Consider the following 14,457-nt stretch of genomic DNA (forward strand, 5'->3'; position numbering starts at 1 on the left):
TGGCTTCACTTGCTATAAATCCTTTTATTGTGTCTTCAGCAAACTCTGTGAAACACCGGAGTAGGTTTATGTGCAACAAATTTACATGGTTCAGAAAAAGTCCAAAATGGAAATCACAGAGGACTGTTACCAGAAAACCTAGACACAAGTTGGATATAAATCCCTGTTCTAGCAGTCAAGAATGCACCATTAGTGACTGATGTGTGTATGACTTTGAACATACCCTTGCTGTCCACTGGGCCTTCACTGAGAATTTTCGTTCTTTTTTGAGGGGTTACAGTATGATTTCAAAGGTTCACTGTAGGAGGGTGCAGCTGTTAATGTCTTAATTGATATAGCACCAGTAACTACTTCTTACATGTACAAATGATTTTTTTAATTTTTATGTGTTGCTATGTTAGATTTGCCTGCAAGAATCTCTTAACAAAAGTTCATTGACTTAAAGAGACAAAGGCAAAGATGATGATGATGTCCTGTTACTTATCCCTGATTTGTTTTATCTCACTCTCATACAGTGAGAAGCCAAGGAGAATATGGCCCGAAAGCTTTTAAAATTTTCCACAAAGTTTAATTGGAAAGATGCAGTGGCTACTTAATTAGTTCTTTATGTGTTGATCATAAGAGATGGTGCACGCACAATCTTCACAGGTTGCTGCAGCAATCCATTCACTGCTTCTGCTGTCTCCTTCTGTGGAGGAAGAACAATAGTGAGAAGAAACATCAAGACTACATTTTCTCTCCCGCAGTTTCAGTTATTATTCCTCTCACTTTCCTCTATTGGCCTGCAGAGAGCAGTGCATCTCTTGGGAGTCGTGAAGTTTTATGAAGCTGGGTCCTGCACAGAGAACTGGCAGGACAATTTTTCTGCCACGTATCCTTTCCTTTGTGCCTTTGCAAGCACAACAGCTGAAACAGCTTCTGGTCAATCTCCTGATAAGGTATATACTAGGGAACAGGAAAGTAAACCTTTGGAAGTAATATAATTTTTATTAAATCAAAGATAAAACTGGAGCTTCATGAGTGAGATTGGAGTTAATGTAGATAACAGTCCAGACTCACTGTCAGTTTGCTGAAGTTAGCCATCTTTTATCATGTCATTTTGAAGTGTGGAAGACAGAAGATGGAGCCGTTTGCACTCACACTTTACATGATGTTCTTAACAGAATGTAAATCTAACAAAATTAGTGGTTCTAAGCCACTTGGAATACTGGGAATATTTGCAGTTGGCAAGGGTTAGCGATTCTTGGATTACAGTGGGTTTTCTGAAATTGCATAGCTAGGTATAGTAGGGATTGAGTGTAGATCTTTACCCCATTACATTGTGCAGTGCTAATTGATGTAATTGTAGATTTAAATTCATAATATTGGCAGCATGTTAAACGAAATGCCCTTGATTCTGGAATGAGTGCTACCTATTTAGGATGTGGGGGAACAAACAAACTGTATCTGTAATCTTCTTGGCCATGATGAAAATTTTGTGTCTTTATCTCTTCTATGTATTGATCCAATACAAGGTGCTGTAGTTGCGTAAGGGAAACATATTGTGCTAATGTTTGTGTGTGTATGTTTTAAACTGTGTAAGTATATTTCTGGTCGTTTTGGCTAGGTAATGTTCCGTATGTCTAAAATGAAACAAATAAAATACATGTGCAGTTATTTAAAAAAGAGAGAATAGTTCTAATTCTATAGTTCAAAAATATTTCCTGCCTTATGCTAGAAAATCATATGCTGTCGTATAATCGAAATGCACTGATTCAAAACACATAAATAACAAACCCCTAGTTTAAAAGCATTAGACCCTGTTCCATTATGCGATATGCAGCTCAGTTTTTATATAATTAACAGAAAAACTAGCATATAGTGGAACACAATAATTAATACTTTTTAAACATGCATGCTTGAATAGAAAACCTCATTAATAAAACCACTTCTCTAAAAATACTAAAATATTTTACCATACCTCTTGGAAAGTTCATAACAGATGTCAGTGCAGTGATTAATTTGGAAATACAGTACTGTAGCTAAGGCTCTGTCAAATGTTTTCAGCAGTAATTACAGTGGTTTGAATATGTTTTTTGTTTGGTTGGTTTTTGTGTTTTTTTTTTTTTTTTTCCCAGCTCTGAACATAAATCTGAACTCTCCTTCTTGGCTGCAGTCTCCCTACTTATGATCTTCTTTCTGGTTCAAAGAAAATGCTCCCTGGTTTCAAAAATTGCTATGGCACTCGGGCTCCTGGGAGTCTACAGTTACCGGGCAGCTATTGGGAATGTCATATTTCCATGGCAACATGACAGCACAGATATTTCAAAGTAAGTTAATCAAGAGATATGTAACTCTATTTCTAGAGAGGTGTTAACACTTTGGGTATCAGGGGATGAGGTGGGAGGGGACATTATGTCTAGGCTGGAGTCACTTTCTTATGAATAAAACTATTTTGTAGGTGGCCAACACTCAGTTTTTGTGGTGTGTGTATAATTTTTAGCCTCATGAAGTGTCTTTCAACTGTGACAGATCAGAAGCCAGTCAGATAAGAATTAATATGAGGAAAATCTAATAGCTATATCCTGCATTTTTGCTACAAAGAAACTCCAAATGCACCATTTCCTCTTGCTTTAGATAGACTTGACACATTTAGCAAACCACACGTCAAGCTCATTTAGCTACTTCCTAGTTTTGAAAAATGCTTATGCAGTAATTGGGAGAGTTGCTTTTCCATACCTTTCTTTTGCAGGTTAGCATTCTGTAATGTATAGCCTTTCAAGATGTACTCAAATCCTTTAAGTTTAGGTTTTTTATATGGGTTTTAATTGTCTTGTAGAGCTAGTCAGTAACCGTGAGAAAGCTACTAGCTCTTTCACCCATCGCTACTTTTGGAATGGAGCTAGGTGGTTTTCTTTTTCTTCTGATACTTTTTACGGTTGGACTGAACCTGGCTCTGTTTTCCTAAATGTCAGAGAGCTGTGGAAAACTTCCAGAGTCAATTAGGTTGTTTGGTGAGGAGAAAAGGATCATGGAAGAGAAGTTATAAAACAGTTATCTTCTGGATGTAATGAACTTTCTCTCACACTCATTTTGAATTTGATGCACTCATTTTGAGTTTGGTGGGGATACAGATGGTTTCTGTGGAGCATCTTAATCAGGAGCCAGAGACTCACAAGATGTGCAGAAGTGGAAAAATCTCTGCAGGATGTTATCTTAGGACATATAGAAGATCAGATTTGCTAATGAGGCATGTTTTATAACAAATACCGATATGTATGTATTTCTATATATATTTACATGTATTCAATCTCTTCAAATATTGAAGATAGTTCTAATTGTATGCTAGTGTTAAGTTAACATGTGCTAGTTCTGCTGGATGCGAAAGTAGTCTTTACTTAATCTGAAGGATTTGGCTCTGTGTTTGAAACGTGCCTGATTTCTGAGTGTGACCTCTAGTTTTGCTTTGTGTTTGAGTAAAATCATTGCAGAATAATATTGTCCTTGCAATAAGAAGAAAAATATTGCAACGTGGGACAGAACAGTAATACAGCAATTGAGCCACAAATAAAATGCTATTAGAGAAATAAGTGGAATACCTAAAACACTAAAGGCAAAGCATTTACTGGGAATTGTTCATTCTGTAGTCAACGTATTGATCACTATTGTAACAAGAAAGATACAAGCTTTTTGTGTTATTTTCCCTTAAATAAATAGTGAACATGGTGATTGCTTAAATGACATCTGACCTTTATAACTCTGATGATATACTGGTTTAAAAGATCCTGTCATGTTTCAAAGCTTTATACACTTTAGATCTTCTGTGTAAGATGTTTGGTGAAAGCTGGTAGGGTTAGCAAATACAAGTTCTGACCTTTGTATCATCATGTGTTCTGGGCCTGCGGCAGGAAATGTGGTGCAGGGCTCATTCCAGATCTCAGTAAGAAAGAGCCAACCGCAAATGTGTAACAAATTAGCTGGTTTAATAAGATAGAGTAAAAACCAGGAAAATAGGTATTGAGTGCCTTCAAATGCTGGGAACCCTGCATTCATTCAGCATCAGACAAACCTCAGCTGAATGTTCCCGTGGCATTCTGTGACACACTGGTTCCATCTGTGGAGAGGTTCTACCTCCCTCCCATACTGCAGTACCTTTCATTTTGTGTATAAAATCCCCCAACCAACCAAACCAAACCAAATCCATGTGTCTACTTCTGCCAGGTCAGAACATTATCTCTTCATAACACCCATAACACCTTCACAACACATGCCAGCACAGGGGTTCCAGCATGATCCCTTGCAGCAGCTACTCATGCTAACACTGGGGCTTCTCAAAGCTTAAATACAAGGCTTAATAAAACAGACATGGTTTTCCCAAGGTCATGAACTCATCAAACACATTATCTTTGGCACATCTCCGAATACAACATGTCAAAAGAGATGGTAGACACATGTTAGTAGATTTCAGATGTTAGCTGATGTGTTGACCTATTGATTGTAGCTCATCTTTATTAGATGTATGATGTGATAAATGGTAAAAGCCTACTTAAAATGCCACCAGGAACAAAACTAGAACTTTCTTTTAAATATGTCTAGAGGTATCTTTAGTGTATTCATGACATGGAATAGCTCCAGATCCAGATGCAAGGTAGAAGTAGTTTTGGTAATATGAGAAAAAGCTGTAGGCAGCCATTGCATTTTTCATGCATAATGCTTTCTTCTGTAAGATGGATAATCCTTGCTCTGAAACCCTCCTTCTCTGTACCTTTTACTGAAGGGAAGTTTTTTGTCTGAATGTGACAACTGCTGGGAGGTAGATGAGGGAGAAGAGGCAACTGAAGTGTGTCCCACCTTCTATGGCTTACACTAAGATAACCTCTGAATTAAAAAATGCAAGGAAGTAATTTGGCTTTCTGGTTTCCCCAGAGCTCTTTTTAAAAGTGAAAGTTTGTGCAATGAAGATGAGTATATACCATACCAATACAAACAAAATAATAATAGTGCATTTGCTGAGAAATTGGGGTTTTAGTTTGAAGTTCTATCAACTGGTTAAGTTTTTACTTAACTCATTTCATAGTGACAAATACCCAAAGGTATTTTCTAAAGTTTTACTTCTAAGTCAGATGAAGAAATTTGAATATTTTACAGTAATGTTTACATCAGAATTACCAGAGATACTAAAAAAGGGCACTTAATTGCTGCATTAGCCAGGAACTCTCTAAACTTTACTATTTTTTTTTTTTTCCTTCTAAAGGAAAAAGCCAATGGGCCTTACAGGGGTTTTACAAAAGCTTGCTATTTAAGGGGATAAAATAGTAAAGCCCTTTGCATAGACCTTTTAGCTATGAGTTTGAACCTTTGAAAGCTAAACCACAGAACAGAGCACTGTATTCAGGTTTAGGAAGGCCATATCACTATCATGTGGTGGGTTTGCCTTTTTTCTTGGTTCTGTGGGTGCAAAAAGAAAACAAAATGTGTAAATACTTGCTCCTTATTTCTCTTTCCTGTATGTGGGAAAGAAAGATTGAATTCAAGTTCATTTGTTGGTAATAGTTTGAGAAGGAAGGTGACCTTCCAAAGACTGAAAAGACTAATTAAAATTTATTCTTAGAAATTTTGACTAGTGGTATTTTCTGTGGCAAGCTAGTTATACTAGTTACATGAAGTGTAACTATACTTTTATTTTTTTTTAGTGTCATGGTCTAATCCTGCACATATTATTAAATCCAGATGACTCAAGAATCCTCACTTCTGAGTGAATTATATTAGCCTTGTAGTAGACCATGTTTGTTCACCACTCGTGTAAAGTGATTGGTAATCCCTAAGGATAGTGTGTATTAAATTATGGATAAAGTGTGTAGATAATGTATAATTTTATCTTTTGCAAGATAAAAAGTAGATTTATAATCACAAAAATTTGAATATGCTCATTTGGTGAGTTCACTGGATTATTATAGCTCAGCTCACACTAGTGTGAACTGTGACTTAATTTGCCTAGTAAACATAAGAGTATCAGTTCATTCTGATGGATATCTGCTTTCACTTTCTTTGTTCCTTGGGCCTTGCACTTCTGGAATAGCAGGTCACAGTTTTTAAGCCTACTGATCCTTGCCCTTGTCAGCTGTTTGGACAAGATACTCTATTTTCTTCAGAAGCCAACTTTCACTGGAAATGAAGAGGCTAATGAATTTATAGGTGCAATGAATATAGCAGTAGGTGCTAAATACACCTACTACTTAAGATATTTTTTTTTTGGTAATGGGATTGCTTAGGGATTTGAAAAATGTGTGAAGTTACAAGAAAACAATATGCTGGCATAAACTAGCATACTTGTGTATCTGTGTAAGGTGAGAAACCGTCTGAAGTGTACAGAAATTTCAGACTGAAATAAAGATCTTCAAATACTATCACTTTCTTTTTGGTTGATTAAAAGGAAACATGTTTGTGTGAATGAGTTTGAAAAATCACTGGACAGCTTAAAGGGAACAGTCATTTTTAAGTCAGTTTAATTCCTGGAATAAAGTTTCCACATCACTCTTAGGAGTATTTTCGGAGAAATTCATTATGCTATAGAGATGGCATATTTGTATGAATGTACTTATGGATCTAGAACTTGAATAGTAATAACAAACATTTATTTTGGTTACATTAATTGACATATTTTATTTTTACAATTTAGGTTAGTTTTTAGCACAAGCTGTTTTTTTTGCTAAAGTTGGTTTGGGGGTGTTGTAATTTAAGTATAAACCATTTTTAGAGTTTTTATATTTAAGAAAGCTTGCTCATGAAATTGGTCAATACTAGCCTTAGAGTTTAACCTGTCTGGCAGAACTGCATTGGTTTTACACTCTCTTGAAAGACTTCTTGACCTGTGAAGCATATACTAGTAAGTAGCTCATCTTTCTGTTTATTTATTAATTTAAAAAAACTTTTTTTTTTTTATTTCCTCTTTAGGGGGATTACTGAAGCTCGTTTTGTTTATGTCTTTGTTCTTGGCATAGTCTTCACTGGCACTAAAGATTTACTAAAGTCACAGGTTATTTCTGCAGACTCCAGCCTGAAGATTACAGGATTATGGGACGTGTATAGTGGATTGGTTCTATTAGCAGCCCTTCTATTTAGACCTCACAATTTACCAGTCTTGGTGCTTTGTCTGTTGATTCAGACAATGATGACAAAATATATCTGGAGACCTTTGAAATTTGATGCAGCACAGATTACGATCATGCACTACTGGTTTGGCCAAGCTTTCTTCTATTTTCAGGTAAGCTGAATACTCTCCCTGCTACAGGGGTGGGAGAGGGAGGATAGTTTTTGAAAGAAATATTGTCCATTGTGAGCAAAATGTCAACTAAATCTCAGAGGGGAAGAGTTTACTGAGTTCTCAGAAGGGTTTAGTTTCTAACTGTATTATTAATGTTTTGTTTTCAGAACCAGGGAAGTATGCGTACCTGGATAACTTAGCCTCGATATAGATTTCCAAAAGTTTTAAAAATACTGGATACCTATACCAGGGGCAATTTTAGTCTGTTAGTGGGCCTCCTAAATAATGTTCTGATGATAATAAATTTAAAAATTTCAGCTGCTAAAAGTCAGATGGCTTTTTGTGCCTGATTCTTGATGCTTACAAAGCCTTTGGTAGCATCACAATAGGTCTACATACAGCTTAAGACTGAAGGGAAATTCTGTGACAAGGCAATGTCTCTTATGAGAATCAGAACTAATTACCATTCTTATTACATTCTTTCCTGGGGAGCCTTACTAGTTTCAAAAACATAGTTCTCAGCATTGCAAAGAAGGTTGTAATTCCACAAAAACTTATCATCAAAACTGGATAACAGGTTCTTTCAATTTCTAATAATGTTGGAAACTTAGTGTAGTAGACTGTTTTAAGAGGGCCTTTGTTAAGTTGGGAATCAGATTGTTTATGGTTTAGGAGGAGAGGCTTTCTGATTTGTTGCAAAATTTCAAGGCAAGGGCTGCCTTGGCATTACTTCTGAGGCATGGCTGAATGTGTTAAAACTGTGGTCAGGCTTATGGTACTTCCTACTATGTTTCTGATTCTGTTAGTATTGACCAAGGATTGGCTTGACTTTGCTCTGAGAGTACGTCAGGATAAGGAATTGCTGTACGGGGTAAGATCATGATTAATACCTTCCTATCCAGTTTTCCTGCTCAGAGGACATAACATTTCTTGGTTGAATAGCTTTTGCATGTCTTGAATGTTACTGTTCAGGCAGTCAGCCCTGATTATGGCTTTCTGAGAGCAGCCCTTAGTGGGGTTGGTAAGAGGCTGAAGGCAATCCCCTCTCAGTACTGAGGTACCAAGCAAAACCAGCTGCTGGAAATTTCATGGTAAGTAGGCCAGGAAGAAAATCCTAGTTACGGAAAAGGGACTAATAAGAAATGGTTTGAATGTTTTAATTAAGCACACATTTTCAGTGAGGATGAACTCTTGGTACAGTTGGCTGAGAATTTCACAGAACCACCAAATCACAGAAGAGTTGAGACTGGAAGATGCCTCTGGAGATCATTTGGTCCAACCTCCTGACATCTAACAGCAGATCAACCAGATCAGGTTAGTCTGGACTGTGTCCAGTCCAGTTTTAAATACCTGCAAGGATGAAGACTCTTCAGCCTCTCTGCACAGTCAGTCCAGGTGCTTGACCAGCCTAGCCAGTAAAAAAATCTTCTTCTGATGTTTAAACAGAACTTCTTGTATTTCACTTTGTGCTCATTGCTTTTCATCCTTTCACTTGTCTCTACTGAGTGACTGAGGTCAGAGTCTGACTATGTCTTCTTTACTCTCCCGCACCAGGTATTTATACACAGTTAACATTCCTGCTGAGCTTTCTCCTCTTGAGAGTAAACAGACCCAGCTCTTTAAGACAGATATTTGTATGACAGATACTTCGTTATCATCATCATCTTTGTGGCACGTCAGTGAGCTTTCTCCAGTACATCCATGTCTGTCTTGTTCTGGGGAGCCCAGAACAGGATCCAGGAGCCCAGGTGTGATCTCACCACTGCTTAGTAGAGAGAAAGGAGCATTTCCCTCAACCAGCTAGTGATGCTCTCCCTAATGCAGTCCCAGGTGCTGTCTTTACACAAAGGGGAAATGGCTGACTGATGGACAACATGGTGTCCACCAAGACCTCCATGTCCATCTCTGCCAAGCTGCTTTCCATATGATTATCCCCCATCCTGACCCAGGGCATAGATTTATTGCTCTCAAGTGCCAGATTTTACATTTCCTTTTGCTGAACTTCATGAGTTTCTTATCAGCCCATTTCTCTACTCTGTTGAAGTGCCTTTGAGTGACTGCAGACCCATGTGCTGTATCAGCCACTCCTCCCAGTTCTGTATTGCGTGCAGGCTTGCTGAGAGAGGCACTCTATCCCATCATCCAGGTCATTAATGAAGATGTTAAAAAGTATCAGCCCCAATGTCAAGTCCTGGATTTGATCACTAGTGACTCGCCTCCAGGTGGACTTTGTACTGCTGATCACAACCCTGTGAGCCTGTGCCCAGCAGCTGGGCCGGTTTCCAGTCTACCTCACTGTCCATTTTCCTAGCCTGAACTGCATCAGTTTGCCTGCGAGGATGTTATGGGAGATGGTGTTAAAAGCCTCCTTGTGAGCTGCAAATGTGTTAGATACATGCAGCCTATGCATCTTCAGCCAATATAGTATGATGGAGTGGAAAATAAAGACTTTTCTGAAATAATCTATTTGCTGTGTAAGTGTAATTGGGCAGGTTAAATTTTGTTTGTTCATTGATCTGAGTGCTGCAAAAAACTAGGGAATAACTTCTATGGAAGAATTTCCATGAACTTTGGAAAACATGTGCAGCTGCTTCAGAAATAAGCTATCAGAGGCTACCAAGAGCATACCTTCTTCCATTTGACCTTGCTGTGGCAAACGATTTTTCTATAATAATAAAAATGTATTTATTCAAGACCAGTAGAAGGTAACAGTTAGATCTGATAGCATGTATTGGGTTTTTCTGTGGTTTTATACTGGTGTTAGTGGGAAAATATAAATGTGTTTTACAATTTTTCTTTTTAATGACTAAGTTTTTGCACTTTCAACTAGCCTTGCAATTGAGGAGTTGTTTGTTTTTTAGAAGACTGGAATAAGTGATTTTCGTTTTAATTGGCTGCACGTTTGGTGTTGGATATCCTGCATTTTCAGGGCATCACTTCAGGGCCCCAACACTCTGCTGACAATTTTGACATTTATTCTACATGTGTTTCCTTTGGAAATAGTAACTTCCATCATGGTACACATTTCAGCAAACTTGAGAATATTTTAAAAAGTAGCTCTGACATGGGAGTCTCTTGCACATAGCATGCTGCTGAATCACATCATCCAGAGCTCAGAAAGGAGAAATCCTCCATTTCTTTGTTGTGAGCCAGATTGCTTGATTGGTGTTTGTGCATCTCCTGTCTCTCTAAGATCTGGAGAATAAAGGGTGATAGTTACTTATCAAAACTTCTGGTAGAAGCAGACCGAAGCTTTTTTTCTTCCATGTTGTTTCCAATGCTGGTTTATTATTAAGACCGAGATATGAAACAGACCAGATCCGGGTAATGAGTTGCCTTTTTGTGTCCCATCACATGTCTGTAAACTCCAGCTTTGAAGAGATTCTTCTAAATTTAGCAATGGCTTAGCAAAAATTTTGACAAATTCTTGACTCTGTCTTGAACAGGGCCCTTGAAAAAATGTATCCATTTCAAAATAACTTGCCAACAGTCTTTTGCAAATTTGTTTGGCTGTCTACATGGAAAACCAAGGTGTATGCCTATTCAGCGTGCCCAAGACAGAATAAAATGATGAATGAATTGTAATAGAACAGGAGGGATTTTAGAAAGAACACTTTTGATTATGACCTATTTATTTATTTTCTCTATTTTTCTCTATTTCTGTTTCTTCTATTTCAAAATATCCTAGAAATGTTTTAAAAATAGAGAAATCAAGTCTGCTAAGGGAAAAAGTGCTTTTAAAAATCAAGGCAGATGGAATTTTCTTCCATGCTTCACTCCTTAGAGAAGCAGTTTTCAGTTCTGTTTTAAAAATGCTGTAGGGACATTCATATTAGATGCCCTTTCTAGGATAGAGATTAAGAGTTTTACCAAAATACCACTCTTCAGATATTAACTTTATTCTTTTATTCTCTGATGAAAAAATTGTTCTGTCAATATGGAAAGTAGCATATTGAGTCATACAAGGCTAAGAGGAGGGGTTTTTTGACCTTCACAATCGAAAGCAATTATCTGATGTGCAAAATATTAGCGTAGAAAAGTAGAATGGTCGACCTGGTATCTTATAAAATTGCAGAGGCTACAAAGGTTCCTCAAATCTAATTAATGCTCTCTTCAGTTGGTAAATTTCTCCCAATTCGTTCTGAGAATAGGTTTTCCTGTCTGGGACTGTAGTTCCAAGGATGAAAGAAACTTCCAGAAATTATGTTTTATTTCATACTCTTTATATGTAGGTTTGCTCAGTATGTAACATTCTGATCTGCACTACCAGGGAAAATTGAAAACCTGACAACCTGCAAAACCCACTTCTTCACTAATGATTTGTCTTTGATGCATTTAAGTTTCTCCTTTCCTTTCTTTTGAGTTCATAGTCTAGAGCACAAATGACTTGTTGCAAGGGAAAAACTGCTCAGTTTGTGTAGCTTAAAATCAAGATTGAAGAAATAATTGATTTATTAGTGACAGATAATTAACTAGTAATCATACATTAATGGCACCTAGCTAACTGGCAGTCACTGAACTATACCAGATGTACAACAGATAAACAGTCACCAATTTCTATGCCATTTTGTACACCTGATTTGAAAAAGATCTAGCCCCCACTGGGACCCCCCTCTCCCAAACACATAGAAGTAACCTCCCCTTCAGCTGTTTTACAAACACTCTCTTCTCAGGGCAATGCAAGTTCCCCTGTTTACTCACACCTCTTGTGACAGATGGAGGCACTGAAGCTTTAAGTATTTATATATATCTCATGAGTACCATAGACAAGTGACCTCAGGAAAAGCCATAGATGATTTTTCATGGTTATGTGTACTTTCCATCTCTTCCTTACCTGAGTGATGGAAGGTGGAATTCTGAAAGTACCCACACTCTTCATGATGTAGCTTTCTGGCTTAGTAATAGATTTTACTTGTTTGAATAAACCATTTTTTTTTTCCTTTACCTTGTGGGAAAAACAAGAAGGTCTTTGCTTGGTGACAGCTTTCATTTGTACAGTCTTTATGCTTGGAGGTTTTCAGAGCTTGGCTGGATAAAGTCCTGTGTTATTTATGTGGAGCTAGGTAAAACCACTTCATTTTCTTAGTATTGTTTTAGTAGTTAAAATCTTTGCTTTATTTATTGCTTTGTGTAAATTGATGAAGATAAGCAAAGTTAAAAATACTCCAGTATTGTCAAACAGATATGAAATGAAAACATCTAGTCAGAATGGTACTTATTTGTCAGGTTATTATTGCAAGCTTGAAAACCTCTTGATGAATTTTTCAACAAGATGGAATGATTGATTATTTTCTCCTAAGCTCTCAGTTGTCCACATCACATAAGTCATCAGTCACTTCCCAGAAGGATACTATATCATTGCTACATGCCCTTCAAATGTGGTGACAATAGACATAAATGTTGTGGTTGTTTCTCTTAACTATAGCAGCTCCTCTAAAATGTATGTTGCTGTAAATGTTTCTCAAAATGTTTTAGCTACCTTGGATGAAAACTCATAAATGAACAAAAATTCCATGTATTTATTAGTCTTGTAGTTTTTTGTTCCCATCCTTCCCAGTATATTTACAGAAGAGGAGAAACACAGTAGAGTCTCAAAGTCTTTAAGACTTGTTTATACTTTCTGATATTTTTTATCACTGGAGGAGAACAGAATAGGTTTGTACATTTCCAAAATCATTTATATCTAATGCATCTTTCCTTTAGGTAGAGAGATAGACTGGGTGATATTTTAAAGTGGCTTATAGCTTTCTCTTCTTGTAATTTCAAAGCATTTTAGGATAGTTTACATTGAAGAGGACCTCAGAAGGCCCATAGTTCAACCCCATTCTCAAGAGTAGTGTCAGCAGTGAGGTCAGGCTGGGTTGCTCAGGGTCTAGAAACCTCCAGGAATGGAGACAGCAGAACCCTTCTGGCCAGCCTTTTCTAATGACTTAATTTTTTCACCTTAAATTATTTTAAATATAAGTTAGATAATTAAAATAAATTTCTCATTCTATGCTTGTTTATAGAATTCCAATTACTAGAAAGGCATATAATTATGTGAAAGGCTTGGTGGAAGTGCAGTAATAGTCTGCTGTGTTATCATTAAACAAGTCAGAAACACATCAGTTTTGTCTTTCATCTCTACTTCTCAGTTCAGTGAGAGTCATTGAGATACTGCAGGTAATAGCTCATGTTCAGTGAGTGATGTGGTATCTGAAAAGTTTTCAGAAAAATTATTGCAGCTTTGAAGAGGGTTTTAGATTGTTTTCATTACTGTCTATGGAAGGATTCTCCTCTGTTACTGTAGCAAATATGCTGGGTAGCTTCTCTACCTAGTATTCTTGTATTTGTGCTTCATTGATCTAGATCATGACAGATTATCATGGAATGCTTTTACACAATAGAGCATTGTCTCCTGTCACTTTCTGTCCTTACCACAATAAGCTATTGTACTGTTTGAAATATTTAAGTGATACTTTAAAATAAAAGCAGACACCCTGAATTGTCAGTTGTGTATTGTGTGGAGTATTAGAAGTTATAAGCTATGAAAATTCCGTTCAAATATATGAGGGCTCTTCCAATAGGAGCTGTGGAGCCATCCATGAGGCTCTGCAGGTTCCTGGTGAGAGTGGGAAGTTTGGACACTTAATATCAGTGTGGTTGGAGTTGTAAGTGTGTGGATCCAAGTGTGTGCATCCTTGCTGTCCTTGTTCTACAGCTACATCACTTTAAACAAAGTCAAAGTTAAGTTGAGTGAGCCCTGTGTGAAAGGAACCAGAGGGAGCTGGGGAGAACGTGGAAAACACTGATCCTTCTTCCTGGTTCTTTCCTCTGCCCTCACTACCTTCCAGAGGAGAGTACATCTTTTTGCCCTTTGTACAGGAGCAGTGACATGTACTCCCAGGTGCTGCATTTATTCTTGCTCCATCTCACATGCAGTGGGATGGGGAGTTGTCCTGAGATGCCAAGGGTCAACCTACGTGTATGTGCAGATGGAGTAAACTGTGAAGAGACCCTTTCAGCTTTTAGAGCTGTTTCAGGAGATGGGATTTTGCCATCCCTGGTGCCTAATTACTTATGTACCTGAAAAAGCTACCTTTTTCATGCTTCCCCATGTGCTCTAGATTTTGTTGGCAACCCAGACATGAGTATTTGATGATAACACTTCCCTGATGGGGTAACCTGGGGTTCAAGAAGACTGCAGTTGCTAAGGTGGGAGGAGATCAGGTTGG

General features: G+C 37.5%; 1 protein-coding gene across 2 annotated transcripts in view; it reads left to right on the forward strand.

The window, feature by feature from the left end:
* PIGG (phosphatidylinositol glycan anchor biosynthesis class G) overlaps positions 1-14,457 on the forward strand; it is an 81,341-nt gene that overhangs the window by 39,150 nt on the left and 27,734 nt on the right. For both annotated transcript variants that reach the window (XM_042787692.1, XM_032981734.2), the window contains exons 10-11: positions 2,118-2,309; positions 6,934-7,243. In XM_042787692.1, the coding sequence (XP_042643626.1) occupies positions 2,118-2,309; positions 6,934-7,243 (502 nt within the window). The remainder of the gene's footprint in view (positions 1-2,117; positions 2,310-6,933; positions 7,244-14,457) is intronic.

This window comes from Tyto alba, unplaced genomic scaffold, assembly GCF_018691265.1.
Source record: "Tyto alba isolate M040663 unplaced genomic scaffold, T.alba_DEE_v4.0 Super-Scaffold_13, whole genome shotgun sequence".
Classification (NCBI taxonomy): domain Eukaryota; kingdom Metazoa; phylum Chordata; class Aves; order Strigiformes; family Tytonidae; genus Tyto; species Tyto alba.